The 18838-nt window shown below is 38.9% G+C and overlaps 2 protein-coding genes across 4 annotated transcripts; both read right to left on the reverse strand.

The window, feature by feature from the left end:
- Window positions 1-346: 346 nt before the first annotated feature.
- On the reverse strand, window positions 347-6953 carry myorg (myogenesis regulating glycosidase (putative)). 3 transcript variants are annotated; one of them, XM_058415645.1, is made up of 4 exons: window positions 6880-6917; window positions 5865-5958; window positions 4435-4913; window positions 347-4299 (listed from the first exon to the last, which is right to left on the reverse strand). In XM_058415645.1, the coding sequence occupies exons 3-4, from the start codon at window positions 4695-4697 to the stop codon at window positions 2505-2507; spliced, it is 2058 nt and encodes a 685-aa protein (XP_058271628.1). In that variant the 5' UTR covers window positions 4698-4913; window positions 5865-5958; window positions 6880-6917; the 3' UTR covers window positions 347-2504. The 3 variants fall into 3 exon arrangements, with proteins under 3 accessions (XP_058271628.1, XP_058271629.1, XP_058271630.1); XM_058415646.1 differs by lacking the exon at window positions 5865-5958 and having other exon boundaries at window positions 6880-6953; XM_058415647.1 differs by lacking the exon at window positions 6880-6917 and having other exon boundaries at window positions 5914-5958.
- A 1724-nt stretch (window positions 6954-8677) lies between these two features.
- On the reverse strand, window positions 8678-18732 carry zgc:109965 (Nicalin-1-like). The gene is made up of 15 exons (XM_058415884.1): window positions 16085-18732; window positions 15594-15784; window positions 14689-14833; window positions 13280-13377; window positions 13073-13150; window positions 12861-12964; window positions 12366-12454; window positions 11990-12129; window positions 11675-11853; window positions 10606-10693; window positions 10474-10512; window positions 9752-9924; window positions 9155-9208; window positions 8989-9067; window positions 8678-8903 (listed from the first exon to the last, which is right to left on the reverse strand). Exons 1-15 carry the CDS (start codon window positions 16290-16292, stop codon window positions 8847-8849), a joined length of 1722 nt encoding a protein of 573 aa, XP_058271867.1. The 5' UTR covers window positions 16293-18732; the 3' UTR covers window positions 8678-8846.
- Between the last annotated feature and the right edge of the window lie 106 nt (window positions 18733-18838).

Here is an 18838-nt window from a genome sequence, read left to right on the forward strand (position 1 = left end):
TTCGATATCCAGGCACTAGCGTTTCTAATATGCATTTCAAAATAAGCTTAAGTGCTAAGTGGGGTATTTTTGTGATTATTGAGACTGGGAGAGTGCAAGTCTGCATGAGAGGGAGGGAGAGAGAGAGAGAGAGAGAGAGAGAGAGAGAGAGAGAGAGAGAGAGAGAGAGAGAGAGAAACAGGCACCAAGATCGGTTTTGCTCTGGTAACTTTCGTGCGCATCAGCATTTTACAATCAGTGTTCCGGGAGCTAAACAGGGGCCTGGTGTTGTGTCAATGTTAACAAGATAAGCGCTGTACAGAGTGTGTAAACGGAGGGTTTGCTTCATTGGAGCTTCGCTGCGTCGTTGTTTTTGCGATCCCGGTTTCTAAATGTGCAAGAGAAGAATAATCTCTCCCGTTTATCGTGCAAGCGTCTAATGAAAAACTGCTTATGTGAAGTACTAGGTCTATGTGTCTATGTTTCTGTATCCTATCATATTATATCAACACATATACCAGTGTATGGCAAGTAAGTGAAGCTGCATTAGTCTGAAATGACACGCACACACATTTTGGCGCATGTTGGTTATTCTCCCACGGTATGTAAACACTGAAAACTCATCCCTTATATAGTGGCTCATAGAAGCAATCCGACAGCAGTCCTCCAAAATATTTATTCACGTGTATTTTTAAAAAACAGTGGGCTCGGCGAGATGTGGTAAAAAAAAAAAAAAAAGCTGGGACGCTTCGGATTAGCAAAGGACACGCAGTGCATGTGGAAAAAAATTTCACATATATCTGATGAAGACCGAGTAAACACGGACTGTAAAAAGCTTATGGAACCATGAAAGGAAAACTATATAAACATACTGCATACAAATCTCATGTACAACATGAATATGAAATGTGAATGAAATATAAATAAGGCAGGGTGGTGTGAATTATTTTAGGTCTGTGTCTGGCTCGATACTGTGCTTATTTTTGTGTTATAATCATGTTATAAAACAACGAACAGCCGACACGATCTAACGTGTGATTAACAATGGCAGTCAAAGCAGATGGCTCTGCACTGTGAAAATCCCTACAAACATGTTCCTACAAAACAAGTAACCTGATAAAACCATCTGAAACCGGAGATAAAACTTGAGTGAGAAGGTCAGTGCCAGGAGCATCCAACATTCTAGCAACGGCTAGCTAGGCAAAGGTAAAGGAATAGCCCTAAACCCGGGATATTCTTCTTGGTGACGATGGTTAATGACAATAAGATTGTCAAAAACAAAAACAACATACTGTACCTACAGCTTTTGAGAAGTGTTTTTTTGAAAGTAAGCTACCTAAGGTAATGAGTGTAGGTAGTTAAAATTACCTAGCTAACTTTTCATGAACAATATTTAAACCAAAGATACATAAACAGAGCTTTATGAAATGTTCTGTGACAAATCCCTGAATGATTAATACTACTTTAAAAAAAACACACACTCACTCACACACAGAACTCATTTTGAAAAAGAAAGTCATCCCTCACCTCAATACTGGAAAATATTACTAACAAAGCTAATTATTGCTTAAAGCGATGGTGCTCTATTGAACCTACACCGAATAAACTGCACTAATACTATTTAGGCTGCACTCTAAAACCCGAGCTAGAAATGATGTACAGCTCTAGTATACTAAAAATACAGATGTTCGAAAAGGTGCTAGTGTGTGCTTGGAAGACACCAGGAATACTCTAACAGCTTATTAGATTAGGAGAAGCTTGCATACATGCATATATTTCAATACAAATTGCGAGCATGTACAGAAATGCATTAAATGTTCGTTTGCTTGTTGTATAAGTCTGTCAGCATCTTAAGATAAAGATGTGTATTTTCACAGTAAATCAATCAGTTCCCTTTCATTTCAATTGTTACTATCCGACTTTAGACATAGTCAGATTTATAAAACAATCTGAGCTTACACAATAGTCGGTAGCCATAGATACAGAAGTATTGGCATCAAGACGGAATTGTCGTAACGGTGCGTCCCGAGTTCAAAATGTGCACTTTTTAAACTAGCATTTGGTTTAGTTTTGAAGCTTCCGAACCTGGCGTTATATGTACATTCAAAAAAACGTAAGGCACGTGAGTGGGTATGGGTCTCCCAACAGGTTTCCTCAAGGAACTCTGGGTTCCTTCCGCCCCCAAAAAGATACCATTAGCTTTAGTGGATATGCAATTATGCAAATGTGGGCATCCATGATGTGCCTGCAAGGGGGTATACCTAAGAAAGTCTTTGGATAAAAAAAGCAAACCATGACCAGGATTAAGCGGTTGAAATCAAGAGACACTATGAGCACTGTATGTACATCAAGCTTCTGTAACTGCATAGGCCAAAAAAATGGTTAAAACAGCCCAGTAAATGTGTGCTTCTGTGTAAGTGCGTTGTCGTAATGCATCAAGCTTTAGTTGTTTTAAACAGCCCTGAATGTGCAATTATGCAAAGTATATACTGCTCATCGCCTGAAAAAAATTAGAAACAACAGCATCACTGAACCCAAAGAAAATATGCAATCTCATCAAGATCCACAGCATAATCTGTGAGATGCATAGGTTCTTTATTATCATAACGCTCGCCCTTGTAGCTCCTCCAGTGGCCAGCCGGGAGGTAGATATCCCGTTCCTGCTTGCCAGGTTCCAGCACTGGTGCCACCATCAGGTCATCTCCTATGAGAAACTGCGAGTCTACCCCGTAAGCCGTCTCATCACCGGTGGCTATCCACCACAAAGGACGGATGATGGGGTCACCGGTGTTTAGCACCTCCCCTGCTAGCTCCAGAACTCTGGGGGCAACCAATGTCTCATGGAGTGCTGTGAAGCGCCGGGCGATGGCTACCACCTCGTCGTCGTACTCCCATGGTGGGATGGAGAACTGCATGGCAGGCATGAAGGCAGAAAGCTCCAGCCAACGTATGTACAGCTCGCGGTCAGGGAGTTTACCATTCCCATAGGTTCGGTTGGCGTATGCGTTGCCCCCGATCATGTCAGGCAGGATAAACTGGTAGCCGAGGATGCTGATGGTGAGGACAGTAGGGATGATGGACTTGAGTCCAAGCTCGTAGCCCCAAACCGAATCACGATCGTTGAGGCGGAAAAAGCAGGAGATGTTCTGTGAGCCGTAGCCCGCTCGCAGCTCCGCCCGTTCGTTGAATGGCAGGGCCATTTCTGTGTACCGGCGCGTGAACGTGCTAGGATCTGGAAGATGGACGTGTGTCCGGAACCGCCAGGGTAGGAAGTTTGTTTCACCAGCATCCAACTTGAAGGATGACACACCATATTTGGAGCGCAATGCTCGCAGATGGGAGGTGAACCAATTTCGAGCGTCTGGGTTGGTAAAGTCCAGAATGCCTCCAATGCCGTTCCACCATCGCACCAATGCAGGAAGTTGCCCGGTGGGCTCCATCACGAAAAGACCTTTCTGGACGCACAGGCCAAAGTTAGATGATTCGTAGTTCACAAAGGGATGTGTCCATAATGACACCAGAAAGCCGTCAGCTTTTAACTTTTGGAACATGCCTGACGCGTTGGGGAACTTTTCAGGATCAAATTCAAACTCACCATAGCGGCTGGTGTACCGGTCATCCAATTCTATCTGACTACAGTTAAAGCCATGTTTACGTATGTTTTCAGCATAGGTCAAAAGTTTCTCCTGATTAATGTCAGTTTTGTGCAAAGCCCAGGTGGACCATATTGGATATCGGAACATCGCTTCTAAGGGTACCTTGTTGGGTTTGGGGAAGTACCTGCGGACCATGACCTTGTGGATGGAGGTCACATCGGGGCCCACACAGACGCGGTAGCTGAGCTCAGCATATGGTGGCATCCCAGGAAGAGGTTTATATGGGCTGTCCTGATATCGTGCTTCAAAATACAGTGACTTCTCAGTGTCATTCCAGCCCAAGTGAAAGGGCACAGAGTCGTTGATCTTAATAGCAGTGGCATTAGATGAGAGCCAATATCGTTCCAAAATGCCACCAAAGTCATTGCGGTTTGAATAAACGTCGCTGGTGACAAAGGGCTTTGGTGCTTGCTGACCCGAGATGGCAATGGGCCAGTTCTGGATAGCAGATTCGGAACCACCGTACCAGTGAGAGCCATTGTAAGACATGGCGTGCATTACGGGTCGGTCAGACTCCAGCTCCTCCCACCGCACACGGTAGCACATTACAGTCTCTTTGGGCTTCACAGTCATTATGAAGAAATTCACTTTGCCAGCATAAGAGCGTGAGCAGCGCAGAATCACATCCTCCTTAGAACAGGAGTCCAAATCAAGGGTTCCAGATCTGAAATTGACATGCATTTAATTATTCCTTTCTTTTATCAGGGCTTATTTAATTTCCGTTATTTAGTATGTGCCACTGATGTTTACCAAGGTAATAAAATATATAGAGTATGCATGCTTTATTGTTCCCACCTACCTGAAAGCCATCTTGAACACAATCCCCCCAGCCTGGTTGCGGATGAGAAAGCCATCCTTATTAAGGTCCAATAACTCTGTCTTTAAGTGATCAGCTTTACGGAGGGAGGCGATATAGTAACACCACGCTGTTACAGCAGCGATAACCAGGACCAGACCCAGAACTCCAGCACCCACTAGTGGACGACTCTCCTTATTTATTTTTTTAAGGGGCACCCCTTCCGTGATAGTACCCCCAGCTCCACCAGGTACTACTTGGTACATCGTGTTCCTTCTCTTTTCTTCACGAGTGTGAGGATCCACTGGTGGCTATGAATTGACTTGGAAACTAAACAACTACTACAGCACTTGTAACATGTTTGTGTCCCATTACATTTAAAGTTCCCAGAGCGGTTAGAGATTGCTCAAAGCTTATAATATCAAGCAATGTGTTCTCTGCTCAGTATTCTTCTTTGTTTCCATCATTATCCTTTAACAAATCTGTAAAAGAAAAGCAAAATCTCAGTATTTAGTTTTGCCTCTTACAATAAGGTATATTATGAATGAGCATGATTTGGTCATTCAAAGACACTTTATTATTGTATTTCTGTCTTCCACTGCTTTGGAGATTTCAGTTAAAACCAGGCAAATTACTACCCTATCTCAGTTTAAGGGCGAGTAGAAGCACATAATGAAGCTTCTGCTCACAGCCAAGTTCCTTAAATGTGTCAGTGTGTGAATTGCTGAAAAGGTGCAAAGTGATTAGGGTACAACGTGAATAGCTCTTGGCAAATCTAGGTCCTTGACAAACAGGTCCTTTTATAAGACTTGGACAATATAAAAGAGAACAGTCCTTTGTGCTCCTTTTAACATCTGATTAATGATGGATGTTTGTCCCCTTGACATGCTCATTGCACATTAAATCTAGACCTCACACATTTTTTTCCGCATATTTCACAAATAATTTGCACAAACATATATAACAAAAATGCCACTTCTGCTTCCAGGCTCAGCTGCTGTTATTCAGCTTCAGTGGTGTTATTTTACACACAGTGTTTACAGGAGCTCCTGAAAATATATGTTAAGAACACAAGCAAAGCTTCTTTAGTACGATGGAGAAAGGTGTCAGTCAGACTCTGCTATAGCTGAGGAAGGATTTGCACTAATTCACGTCATATCCCTTAATGCAAATTCCATTTCCTGCGTTCATGTAGCTATAAGGCAAGTGGCTTTTATTAGCAAATATATATATATATATATATATATATATATATATATATATATATATATATATATATATATATATATATATATATATACAACTGTATGCATACAATAAAATAAAACTATGTTTTTAAAAATTCATTCTGATTCTATGTAAATATTTTATTCTGAACATTCTCAAGAAAACATCCAGGACTGTATGGAAAATGGTTGAAATATGTCACTTACTATAATAACATCGACTGATGACAATGTCCTTGGCTATAAAGCATCCTACCTGTTTACATGTCCAGGCTCTGTGTAATCCTGTAGAGCTGGAAAACTGTATGCAGTATATAAATATATAAACATACATCATGTTTAGGCGAGTAATATTTTCAACGGTATATGATTCAATCACCTGTTGAGCATCTAAACAGTTTGTCAATCATTTTCTGTTCCACTTATCCTACACAGGGTCACTGGGAGATTGGGGGCAAGGTACCAACCCATCACAGGGCACACACACACACACACACACACTATGAACAATTCAGATATGCCAATCAGCCTACAACGTATGTCTTTTGCGATATTTGGAAGCAGATTAACCTTTTTATTTGCCTATTTGGATAGAAGGACAAGAGAATCTGAGTAGAATGAAGTGCATGGTTAAATAGCTGACTAATGCATATTTTAAAGATAATAAATTCTCAGCATTAACCCTGTTCCTGGAAACTTGTTCAGATTTGTTTCTGTGTACAGAGCTCCGGGGCAAAGTCTGACTGCATATCTACATGTTGACAGTCGGACTAAAATAAGCCATAATGTCCATGTGAATGTAAGGTAGAAGAGCAGGCAGCTTTTCTTTTTTTTTTTCTACTGCAGTGACACTGCAGGCTGCTTCAGAAAACTCCATGAAGGAAAGGTGGATCTGCAAACAGCACGCTTTCAAACAGTCAATTATTAGCTAACTCCTCTAAAGGACATCTCAGGAGGACAGAGGACAACTGAGAAGACATAAAAACACCACCAGGACGTATAGATTTCCAAAGAAAACGTCATCAATCCTGAGGACTTGAGCGCGTGACCAGCTCATGTTTACAGCACCTTCCTTCAGGACCGTTTTTCAGCACGAGGCAAGAGACACCAACGCAGTGTCCCGGACAGGGTGAATGTACAGCTGGAGTTTAAAGTGTCCCTACGCTCTACGTACACATATATTATTACATAACACGTCAAATCGTTCATTATAACTACCTACCGACACGAGGGCAGATAACTTCTTGAGTTGACTTCTTAGACGTCCAAGTGCTGTTCACAGGGGGTGGGGGGAGGGGAAAAATACAAAACAAACACGAGCCGATTTTTGATGGGCGGGGCTTAAGCCCGCAGCGGCGCGAGGAGCCTTGAGTTTCAGGAAGTGTTCTACTATAGCACGCTTGGGAAATGTAGTTTTTCGAGAAATTTTGGTTTTCTTTTTATTTCGTTTTATTTTATTATATTTTTACTTGATCCACCCTTCATCTATCTATCTATCTATCTATCTATCTATCTATCTATCTATCTATCTATCTATCTATCTATCTATCTATCTATCTATCTATTATTTACTTAAGAAGAAGAAGAAAAAGAAGGTGATGATGAAGATGAAGACAACAACAACAATAACTACAATAATAATAATAATAATAATAATAATAATAATAATAATACCCTGACCTCAGTAGTGATGAAGTGATTCGAAAGCCTAATCAGTGACTTCATCTCTTCTTCCCTACCTGACACCCTGGACCAGTTATAGTTTGCGTACCGGCCCTTCCTATCTATTGAGGACAGCATTGCACACCTCCATCACACAGCCCTGAGTCTATTATTATTATTATTATTATTATTATTATTATTATTATTATTATTATTTTTATTATTATTATTGCTGTTGTTGTTGTTGCTCTTACTCCTGCTTTTAATCGTTTGTTTTCCATGAATATCTGTGGAATGGAGATAATAACTGTTATAATTAAATCTATCTATCTATCTATCTATCTATCTATCTATCTATCTATCTATCTATCTATCTATCTATCTATCTATCTATCTATCTATCTATCTATCTATCTATCTATCTATCTATCTATCTATCTATCTATCTATCTATCTATCTATCTATCTATGGAAGTAGTGATTTCTGATCTTTTTTGTTGGCTGTGGTTTAGGGAGGTCTCCATCAGGGGGCAGAGTAAACACTGCAACTAAGAGAGAGGGTTTTTATAAAAGAATGTTGCGATATTCACTATGATTTGCTTAGATATTACAAGATGCAAAACACCTCTGTTTCACTCCACAGTTACATAGTTCATATATTTTTATTACTCCATTCAGTGCTGCTCAGACCAACAATGGCTGTTTTTTTTCTATGTGGAACAGTTCCTTTAAAACAAAAAGGACCTGTATACGTAATCATTAAAAACAATGGTGTGCATCTGCATCCTGTCTGTGATTTACTCAGCAGCAGGAAGTCTTGGGTACCAATAGGGCAAAGGAAATGAGAAATCTTAGCTTAGCCAAGTTGGCACCTGATCTTCCAAAACAGAGTCACAGTGTGGTTTCACTTGCTGTGTCCACATGAGAGGTTTAAAGCAGCTGTGGGTAAACTGGAGCCTGTTTAAGTCAAGCCAAGCAGGATGCAGCTTAATGTGTGGCTTGTGTACTTAAGGCCAACGCTGATAAATAATGGATTTTGCTTCACTATAATTAATTAATCATTTAATCCAAAGCTTATCCACACGGGACCTTGTATAATTGAATATTTATTTATTTTTATTCGTTTTATTTAATTCTATTTTTTAGATGTTATTGAAAGCATAAAATATGTGGATGAGTCAAATGAAATCATTGTTTATTGCAGGTAAGTCTCTCAAAAGTGCATAATTTTTTAATTTACCTCAATTTCATTTAAAGTAAGTTTTTTTCCAGCACTTAACAACTACCGGATTTTCCCAGAAAAGAATATTTTAATCACAAATAAAGACATCATACGTCATCAAACGCTGATGAAATAAATGCAAGTATGTTATCTACAAAGACTGTTGTTTATTATAAAAGTACACAACCATGTGAAATACAGTACAAAACAAGTGTACAATAAGTGGTAACGTCTTGTAGGATTGTTTAACACTCCTTATTTTCAAAAGCAAATTTTCTTAACCCGTCTTCAACGCACCATGTGTCTCACTGCAGTTTGTTCTTCAGGACAGCTTTGAGTCTTGCGTACACGTTTCCAAAGTTCTGCAAATAGACACCAGTGCTTTTTAGGTTCATAAAACACTCACATCTAGCGTATGTGTGTTTTATTATCAAGTCTTGAACAAACCTGGATTGCATAGTACACTAATCCTAAATAACCCGCAATACAGCCACCCAGGAAGAGATCGAACGCAGCCGGTTTCACCCTAACGGAGGAAATTGACATGATTTTTCAGGAGGCTTTGGTTTTCTTATTGGAATTTGGTAAGAGATAAAAGTTACATAGAACTGACCTGTACATCATCATTGGCTGCTTCATTTGATCGAAGAACGTAATGTCAGGATCCCTGACAAAAAAAATAAAAAATTATGGAATGCACATATTAATCCACATAATACAATTTTCAGTATGTTTTTATAACACTTTTGGTTGCCAAGTGATAGAAAAGACAAGAAAGTGTTAGCTGATGTTACATAACATATAGAGAGCTAGATAGCTAGCTAAGTGTAATAATAAACAATAATAATAATAATATAATATGAAAACATGATTCGGATTGAACAGATAATGAATCAAATATGTAGAAGAAATTTCACATGCAGGAAGACTTGTGTGATCACACCTTGATACAGTGGAACCTCAGCATACGAACTGAATTCATAGCATTGCAAAACAAATTTTCCCATAAGAAATAATGTAAATGCAGGTAATCCGTTATGGCCACCCAAAAATATTACCAATACGAAGAGTATGTAAAATGCATGGCTGCTTACAAAGAACTGCTCCAAGCCAAGCATTTCATTTCAAGGTTCCTCACAGGAGGTTGTGCCACTAAGCTTTGGCTCAAAATAGAACAGACCACTTCCACTGTGTGTATGTGTGTACCTACCTGTGGTCCTGACGGAAAGTGTGTCTGTAAACCTGTTGAAGGTGTCGCCTGAACTCCTGCTCCAGGCTGTCGATGAGAAGAGTCTGTTGTGGTTCTGTGTCCATCAGCTGAGTGGCTCGTGGCACTGTAGTCAACATGGTCATCAGAGCAGATAAACGACTGTCCAGGACTTCCTGCAACTCACACACACACACACCTCGGGTATTATTTAAAGACCACTTTATTCTTTCTCCACTTATTCCTACCACAGCAATTTTCCCGTCATACTCCTTTCCATTCGTAACTGTTTCCATTTATACCTAACTGCTTCTTTTCTCTTTCTAATTATCCGAGGTCCTTTGAAGACCTTCCCATGTCAGAAAACCTCTGACTGTTAATAAGCAGGGACACCGGAGACGCCTTCCAACGCAAGACTTATACTCCAAATGAATCTCACAGAAACTTCCCCGTTTAAAAAAAATCAATTTACATGAAATGTCTTTGATTATAGTTACTACAGAAACTATAACACGTTACAGTGAAAGCATTAATACAGCATGAAGCGTTCAGTAGCATTAAGCTATTTAAAATGTGAATGGTTTTCAAGTAATAAAGTCACACTTTATTTCCTCACACGTTGCATTACGTCTATGAAGGTTAATAGCCTAAAACCTCGATAACAGATATCGTAGTAGACATTTTTCTTTTGCTAATAAAAAAAATGAAATAACAAAAAGTCATACCAAACTGCCTCTGAACACTTGCAATTCTTTCGGAGATCCCTGCACCATAAAATAAAAAGAAAAACAATGAATTCAAGTGTTTCAGCTACATGTTTACAGGGCTTAAGGCTTCACAGCAACGTTGTCCCTCACCTTGTCTGACAGATTATACATGTACCTCACCAAGGCCTCAGCAACGATGACTACGTTCCGTTTCAGCTTTCTGACGTCCACCTGAGACCTACATGTGCAAATAAGACAGCAAATAAACTTCATGTAATGGATTTCACTCTTTTCCCGCCCAAAAAAAATGGAAAAATGGTTTTGTTGTGTCCATGTTCAGCATTGAATGTTTTTTGCTATGTCAATCCACTTAATGTCAATCCACTTAATGACACTTAATGTCACTTTGTCAATCCACAGTGGTGGTTAATATGAAGCTCATATGAAAGTAGACACTAATTTGTAGTTTTTCTTAGGTATTTCTGTTTTTACCCAGCCAACTAGCGGCAATATACAGTGGAACCTCAGCATACGAATGCAATACCCAAAGTATTTTCTGGATACAAATGAACCGAACTGAATGCCGGCTAAGTTGCGCATACGTCTGGGAGGCGTTTTCCACTGATGCAAAACATGTTTGTATCAGTGGAAAACCAAGCAAAGCCAAACAAAGCGAGTTTTGTACGAAAAAATGTTTCAATTTTTATCCCAAGCTTTATGGCACGACTTCCTGTGAGGACCCTTGACATGGAATGCTTGGCTTGGGTCAGTTCTTTGTAAGCAGCCATACAGTTTAAATGCACTTTGTATTGGTAATATTGGTAACATTTTTGGGTGGCTGGAACAGATTATCTGCATTTACATTACTTCTTGTTTCACAATCCAAATTTACGCCTTAACTCCAGAATGAATTAAATTCGTATGCTGGTTTTTTTTTTCACACAAATATTTCTATCTTCAGAGTAAATGGTGGTATTAAACAAATTTCTGCCCTCTTAGATGTACCAAGTGCTTGTTCGTAATCATCTAAAATGTAAAGCATTTTAATGTAAAGCTTACAGAGTCCAGATTTGTGGCGATAAAATAATGTATTTACTTATACTGATTGAAAATGTCCCATTAGTCGATTTCCATTCTGCCAGTGGACTGGAAAAACACTTACATGGTACTTAAAGTACCATTACAATCAGTTTTGTTCGACATGTTGATTGCTGTTTACATGGTGTCAAGAATGGAGCCCCGACGCTCTGATCTGGGGTCTTGCAGATGAGACATAGTGAACCCTGGGATGTGTCTCATTCCATAGCGCTCATGCTCCCATGCTAGAGCAGACTCTTGCAGGTTGATCTTCTTGTGTATGGTTCCAAACTTTACCCATGGAAACCTGGAGGAGATAACCTGCAAGGGATAGGATGGAATGTGTGGATGCTGGGTTATGTTCAGTATGTGTATGGTTAAAAAAAATAAATAAATAAAAAATTATAATAATAATAATAATAATAATTGTGATAGTTTTCATTAGATGTGGTCTTACGTCTTCTAGTTGCTTGATGAAGCTAAACTGAGGTGTCTCAGGTTTTGGAGGTCGTGATACATGGAGGAAGAGTTCATCACCAGAACCAAGAGAGTCCAAGCAGAGAACAAAGGCCACATTATCATGTAGAAGACTAGATTCTGTGTAATGGAGGGACACCATTTTATTTTGTTGAGCAAATTGGTTGTTTACACACCAGCCTCACAATGACAAGACATATAAAGGTATTGGAATTTAGCCCGAGACTACACATGATCAAGCATGAGCATCCCACAAGGACAATTCTATTTAATAATTATTCAATGAATGACCTTTGAACTTCCCACAGTTGTCGAACTCAGTAGTTCAAAAATCATCATAATACCGAGTCACTAACCTGCATGGTCCATGTTTTCAGCCAGCCAGCGTTTAGTGCCAATGTAATTATATTTTCCTCCACCAGTAAGAAAGAAAAGGAGGTGAAACCTAAACATAAGCATAGAACAAGTGGCAAGATGAATATCCATCCATCCATCCATTTGCTGTACCATTTATCCTACACAGGGTCACAGGGAAGCTGGAGCGTATCCCAGGGGACTCAGGGCACAAGGCAGGGGACACCCTGAACAGGGCACAATCACACTCACATACTTATTCACATTACAGACAATTTGAAGATGCCAATCATCCTACAAATCATGTCTTTGGATGAGGGGAGGACACTGGGGTACCTTAAGAAACACCTCAGAAGAAGTATGGAGGTGGGAACTGAACCCCTAACACCCGAAGTGTGAGGGAAAAGTGCTAAATAAAAAGATCTTTTAATTAATATGCCCAATGTTACATTACCTCTTGTATCCTTCCCGAGGCTAGTAATGAAACTGGAACTTACGGTGCCTTGTTGCGAGGATCACTGTAAAGTCGATGAAAGAGTCGAGCCAGTTCCAGCAGTATGGTGACACCACTGCCATTCGAGTCTGCACCATATGACATCCACTGGAAAACATACAGACATTAGAAACAAGAACAGAATCATTTATGGCAATGTGCAGCATAATGCCATGATTGTGTGTGTAATTAGTTTTATTCGTAATCTTGGCTTACTGGAGCAAGGCCAAAAGAGTCATAATGGGCAGTGATAACAATTGTGGCTGGGTCCTCTCCAACTCCAGGAAGCACACCCTTGGAATAAAGAAATTTCACACTCTCACTCTTTGACAGGTCACATATACAGGTCACTCTTTGACAGGTCACATATTTAGTCATATATAACTGGTGGTTTTAATTGTTAAGGCGGTCCATCAAGCTCACCTCTAATGTAATGATAGAGCTGTCAGTGATAGCCTTGATGGGGGAGTTGTTGTTCACCAATATCTGAAAAGCAGTGGTTGTGACCATACTGCGGAGTACTAGAACACCAAAAACAACACAACAACAGAGTCTGAAAAAGGATGCAAACTTCATAGGATTACTTCAGTTATTTCAAGATCTGACACAGTCATCCAGGTCATTTTCCAATCACTAGTGGTAGTACACCTTTGAAACTGGAAATTCCACACACATTCATGGGCATTCTAACACATTCAGGTTTATGGGTTTGACCCACTCAGGGATAGCTTTGCCAGCATGCTTAGAGTCAATCTTCTGAAAATAGGAAGAGGTTTTCTTCTAGGTTTGAACAACCTTGTCCCTAATGATCAAAGGCAATGCCATATCATGATGCTACCACCACCATGCTTTACCATCAGAATGGGTGCTCCCTGGTTGATGCGCAGTATGGGGTTTCTGTCAAACATAGGCAAAAAGATCGGTTTCTCAAAGCAGAGGATCTTTTTCCACGTTTGCTGATTTCAAATGGCAAAATATGGTTCAGACATTTAAGAGTTCAGGTTTTTTAGGAGTATGGACATTTTGTATTGTAAATAAAGTTACAACTCCTCCACAGCACTTTAGGGCTTATCAAAATTGGTGAGCTAGCACATGAAAAAGTCAAGACCATCTCAAGAATATTAAACTGTTGAACATTGAAAGAGAAGGCCAAAGTTGATCCAAGCTTACTGACTAATGACACAAGATTGAAAAAAAAGGCTCTAGTTACATCAACAAACTGCATTTTGACTGAACTTAACCTCAGTGAGTAACTGTTGTACAGCTGTTTCTGCCCTCAAAACAACTGTAAGACATATTTCCTTGATCTTAAATAAATTATGTCAAACTGGAACAAACCATGGCTCAGCATAACACTTATCATATATCTAGCCAGCTAACACCATTTTATACCTCTGGACCTCAGGCACAGTTGTGTGAAAAGGTATAAAAAAAAGTTATTATATAAAACTATTAAAATGAGTCATAATATCAACTACCACAAAAGAGAGTTCTACCAAAAATGTCCACAGTTAGCAAGCCAGCCAGGATTTAAAGAAGACCCAACTTAATTGCATTTTGTAGCTGTGACTTCTGTGAATTTGATAGTTCAACTATCATATATTTTATATTTTATATATTTTTCATTACAAAATTGTGTACCATCAAAAGTACAATATGGATAAATACAAAATCCTAACAGTTGGCGAGCCAGCCAGGAAGTCATAGATTAGGATTAATAAAATTATGTACTTATGAATTAATAAAGCTTCTAATGTTTAGTTGTCTTGACATACTAATTTTCAAGATACACAACAGAATTAAATATCTGTCCTTTTTCAGATTCTTCTTACCTCTTATCAAGATGGAGGCAGACTTTGTGGCTGCGGCATGCTTTACTTCTTCATACATATATAGAAGCTGCTCATCCTCAGGAACCACATAAACAGGCATGAGCATTTCGATCTTCAGGGCCTCAGACTCTGTAACCATGAAACTCTGGAGATGGAAGGTTTAATTTTTAAACTGGTAGCTCAGCAGATGAGAGACATTTAAGGAAAATAATGAAAGATACGTTTGTGGTTTAAAGCATCCTGAAGCAAAGCAAAGCGAAGCAAGCACTCAAACTGATTGTTTATCTATAACAAATCCTGAAAACTTATATGACAGCAATTTGCTTAGAGGTTTTTAATCCATTAATAAATATTTATCATTATATTTAACTACTTTGTTACGTTTAATGTAAAATCACTGATCCTATTATTACATAACATATATATTTTTCTTTCTCTGTTGAAGTATAAATAACAAGACTGAAAAAATAACAGCTTATGTTACCAAGAAACTGGAAGTCCTTTGACCTGAAGCCTTGTCAAGGCACTAAAAACTGGAGACTCCTTCCATAAATATTTAATAAACATTTCCTTATAGAAAGCATCACCATATCAATAAGTTTGTATTTTTCTTAAATAAAATTCCACCTCTTATTAGTTTTAGAGAATATGGAGCATTTGCTATTGTAGAAAATTATTCAGCATCTTCTGACCAATCAGATTTGAGAATTCAAGAGCGATGTGCTATAATTATGAATTGTACATGTTATATTCTAGGATTGGCCTGTATTTGGCTCCAACAATCCACTGTGGGATTGGTATTCTCTGTGTGATTAGCATTATTAGGTTTACAAAAAGTTCAATTTGCTCTCATCAGATTATTATTTAACCAATAATGTGCACATTAATAATTTATTAGTAACCACCTGGATGACATCTTCAGATATATTGGAGATGTTCTGAGGTATCAGTATGAGCACTGCTGCTGCATTCTGCCTTTTAGCCTGTAGAAAGCGATCTAATGTAAAATCAGACAGCTTCATGATCACGCAGCGGCGAGTCAAACTCGAGTCGTCTGGCGAGCGTGCCTCCGCAACAACCATGGCACCTTGACAACCTACGAGACAGAATATTAGACTCCATTTGCATTAGACATGACAGTAATACCTTTATACTAAAGGCTCATAGAACAGATTTTTAAAAAAAAAATAACAATGCTCTGGCAAAATACTGCATATTGTGCTAATTTATAATTTTGCTAAACAGCACATGATAACTGCAGAAACTTTGTAGAAATTAAGACTTATACAGAATACAAGTTGTGAGTTAAATTAAAGTGGGAATTCAAAGTCCAACACTGATTCAAGGTAAATTCTGAGAATATTGAGCTTATACAAATGAGATGAAATGATAGTACCATGTTTTTCCTGTTGCAGTCTGTACTGCTGCATCCTGTAGGCTGTGAACTCGTATGACGATGCAGCAGGAAGAGCAGAACCATGTAGCAATTGTGCAAAAAGCAGCAACAGAGCCATCATCATCATCATCATCAAGCTTTTGTAGCTCATGTTTCGGTTACATGTTTCCATCATCTTGTATACTAGGCAATTCAAAAATAAATGCATCGATATTACAGCAAAAGACAAACCAAACTATATAGATATCTTCTATAGAAGTCTTACAAACCACAATAAAGCACACTGAAGCTAATTTGCATGTTGAAGCTTTAAGTTTAATCTCACCTGAATCTGAGGGGATCCTCTGGTGGTCCTTCCTGTCGCATATACGAGGTGTTTTTCAAGAGGGTTTGTCAAGGCCTGAAGGTAAGCCGACTGCACCATCTGTTCCAGGACGGATGAAGCACGGCTAATCAGTCCTGACCACCAATCCCTGGCCTCCATGTACACCAAGTGTGAGAATTACCACTTCCGGGCTTATCACTAGCACAGAACTTAATACCAAGTCATACCAACTCATTTATCCATCTTCGGTATCCACTTTATGCTGGAATACTGGTTTACCAAATAAAATTGGAAAGTAATTATATTTATTCGTTTAGGAAAAAATTTTATCCGAAGGAAGTACATGTGATAAAAGTGATAGAGTAGGAAGAGGACAATACAGTTAGTGCTACTATTCCATACAAGATTTTAATTTATTTAATTTTTTTATGGGTTAGTAAACCGCTCAAGGAGGAGACTGGTTTTAAGCCATGTTTGAAGATAGCAACAGTTTTGCTGTATGGATTGATGTTGGAAGTTCTTAGGGACCTTCAATTTGAAGGTCTCAGCAAGGGAACTCATACCTCACTAATTAGACACTACCCTGAGTCGGTCGTTTACCGTTGAGAGGTCATGGGAGGAACTATAAACCTCAAGGAGAGTGTTGAGGAAGGGATGTGCAGTTCCCATGGAGTACTACTCTTTATCTGAATTACACCAAGAACAATCTGTAGTTCTGATCTCTTTTATTTGGGATGTGACCGAATACAAATACGGTATTCAGCATACATACAAATAAGATTTTTACATTAAATTACCTTAAATTCGGCTACAGCTCTGTTTATATTTTGGGAAATAGTAGCTTCGTTAGAAAATATCATGTGGAAGTGCAAAACTGTCTCTAAAACGAGCTATATGCACATTTCTAATAGAGGACAATGGGGATTTTCCCACCACATAGTGCTTTTCATTGCGTTATGGAGCATATGTTATGTTTGGTTTACATTTAATAAAAAGTTTTAGGCCACGCCCACTTTGGGTTCAAATTCGAATGCAGATCCAGCTCCAGATATTTGTAGCACTAAACCATATACAAAATACATATAGTGTCACTGCATTACACACCAACACACACACACACACTCTCTTATGTGCCAGATGTATTTATTGATATGCTACACTACAACATTGTTAAATACTGGTATTTAAACTGTTCACATTTTTATAGAGATGATACTGATCAGGATTTAAAACGAAAAAAAAACAAAAAAAACCAATATGCCTATGTTAAAAATTCATCCTTTCTCATTTGTTTCAATAAATTAAAACAAACCACACACAATAAATAATGTTCTACTGACACTGACTTAAGGCATACTCTAATTCAGCACACCAGGAGAGGAGAGGAACGTGGATGATCATGGAGAAAAAAGAAAAAAAAAGAGGAGCGCTGGATTTACATTCACAAAGCAATTCCGAAATACAGGTAACATAAATTCAGGTGCAAGGAGAAGACAAAAAAGAGAGGGACAAGCGAATTACAGTGTCATATCTACTGCTAATAATAAATACTGTACGCAAATTCAGAACTATGGAGTTGTATATGTTTCTATAGTTTTGAAATATAGGACTTGATAGATATCATAGTACCTAAGCAGGTACTGAAAGCAGATTAGAGTGTAAACGCTTCTTTAAACGGGCACTTCGTTGAGTTTTCCTTCTATCTAGTTGCTACTCACTACTCAGTTGTCCTAGTAGAGTCTCATCGTTTCGATCTTCGCTGAAGAACCGTTTCGGTTGTTTAATTAGCATACCAAGTTACACAGTACGTATAAAAGTCTACACATATTTCCCTTTATATGGTATGTTACCCTAAAGCAGTACAGTGGAACCTCGGCATACGAATTTAATTCGTTCTGGAGGCGAGATCTGAAGGCTAAAATTTGTATTGAGATACGAATTTTCCCATAAGAAATAACATAAGTGCAGATAATCCGTTCCAGCCACCCAATTCCCAAAGGTCAAGGGTCCTCACAGGAAGTCATGCCTGCAAGCTTGGGCTAAAAATAGATCCGTCCACCCACGCCACCAATCTGTCAACAAAAAAAACGTGTTAAAATTCACGTAGCTTTTGGATGCATGGCGAAAGCAATGTTGGTATCGTGGGTTGACTCTTTCGAAACAGCTTTCGCCGACTGAAAATTTTTTTGTAAAATTCGCTTCAGTTGGCTTCGCTTGGCTTTCCACTGATGCAAACAAGTTTCGAGAGGCTCCCAGACATACGGGCAACTTAGCCGCCGTTCAGTTCAGTTCGTTCATATGCCGAAAATGTTCGTATGCCGATTTAAATTTCTTGCAAAATTTCAATTCTTAAGGCAGAAATTGGTAAGGGAGGGCATTCGTATGCCAAAGTTCCACTGTACATGATAGAAAAGCTGGAGTGTTTGTAG

The sequence above is a fragment of the Hemibagrus wyckioides genome, linkage group LG18 (genome assembly GCF_019097595.1).
Source record: "Hemibagrus wyckioides isolate EC202008001 linkage group LG18, SWU_Hwy_1.0, whole genome shotgun sequence".
NCBI classification, from domain to species: domain Eukaryota; kingdom Metazoa; phylum Chordata; class Actinopteri; order Siluriformes; family Bagridae; genus Hemibagrus; species Hemibagrus wyckioides.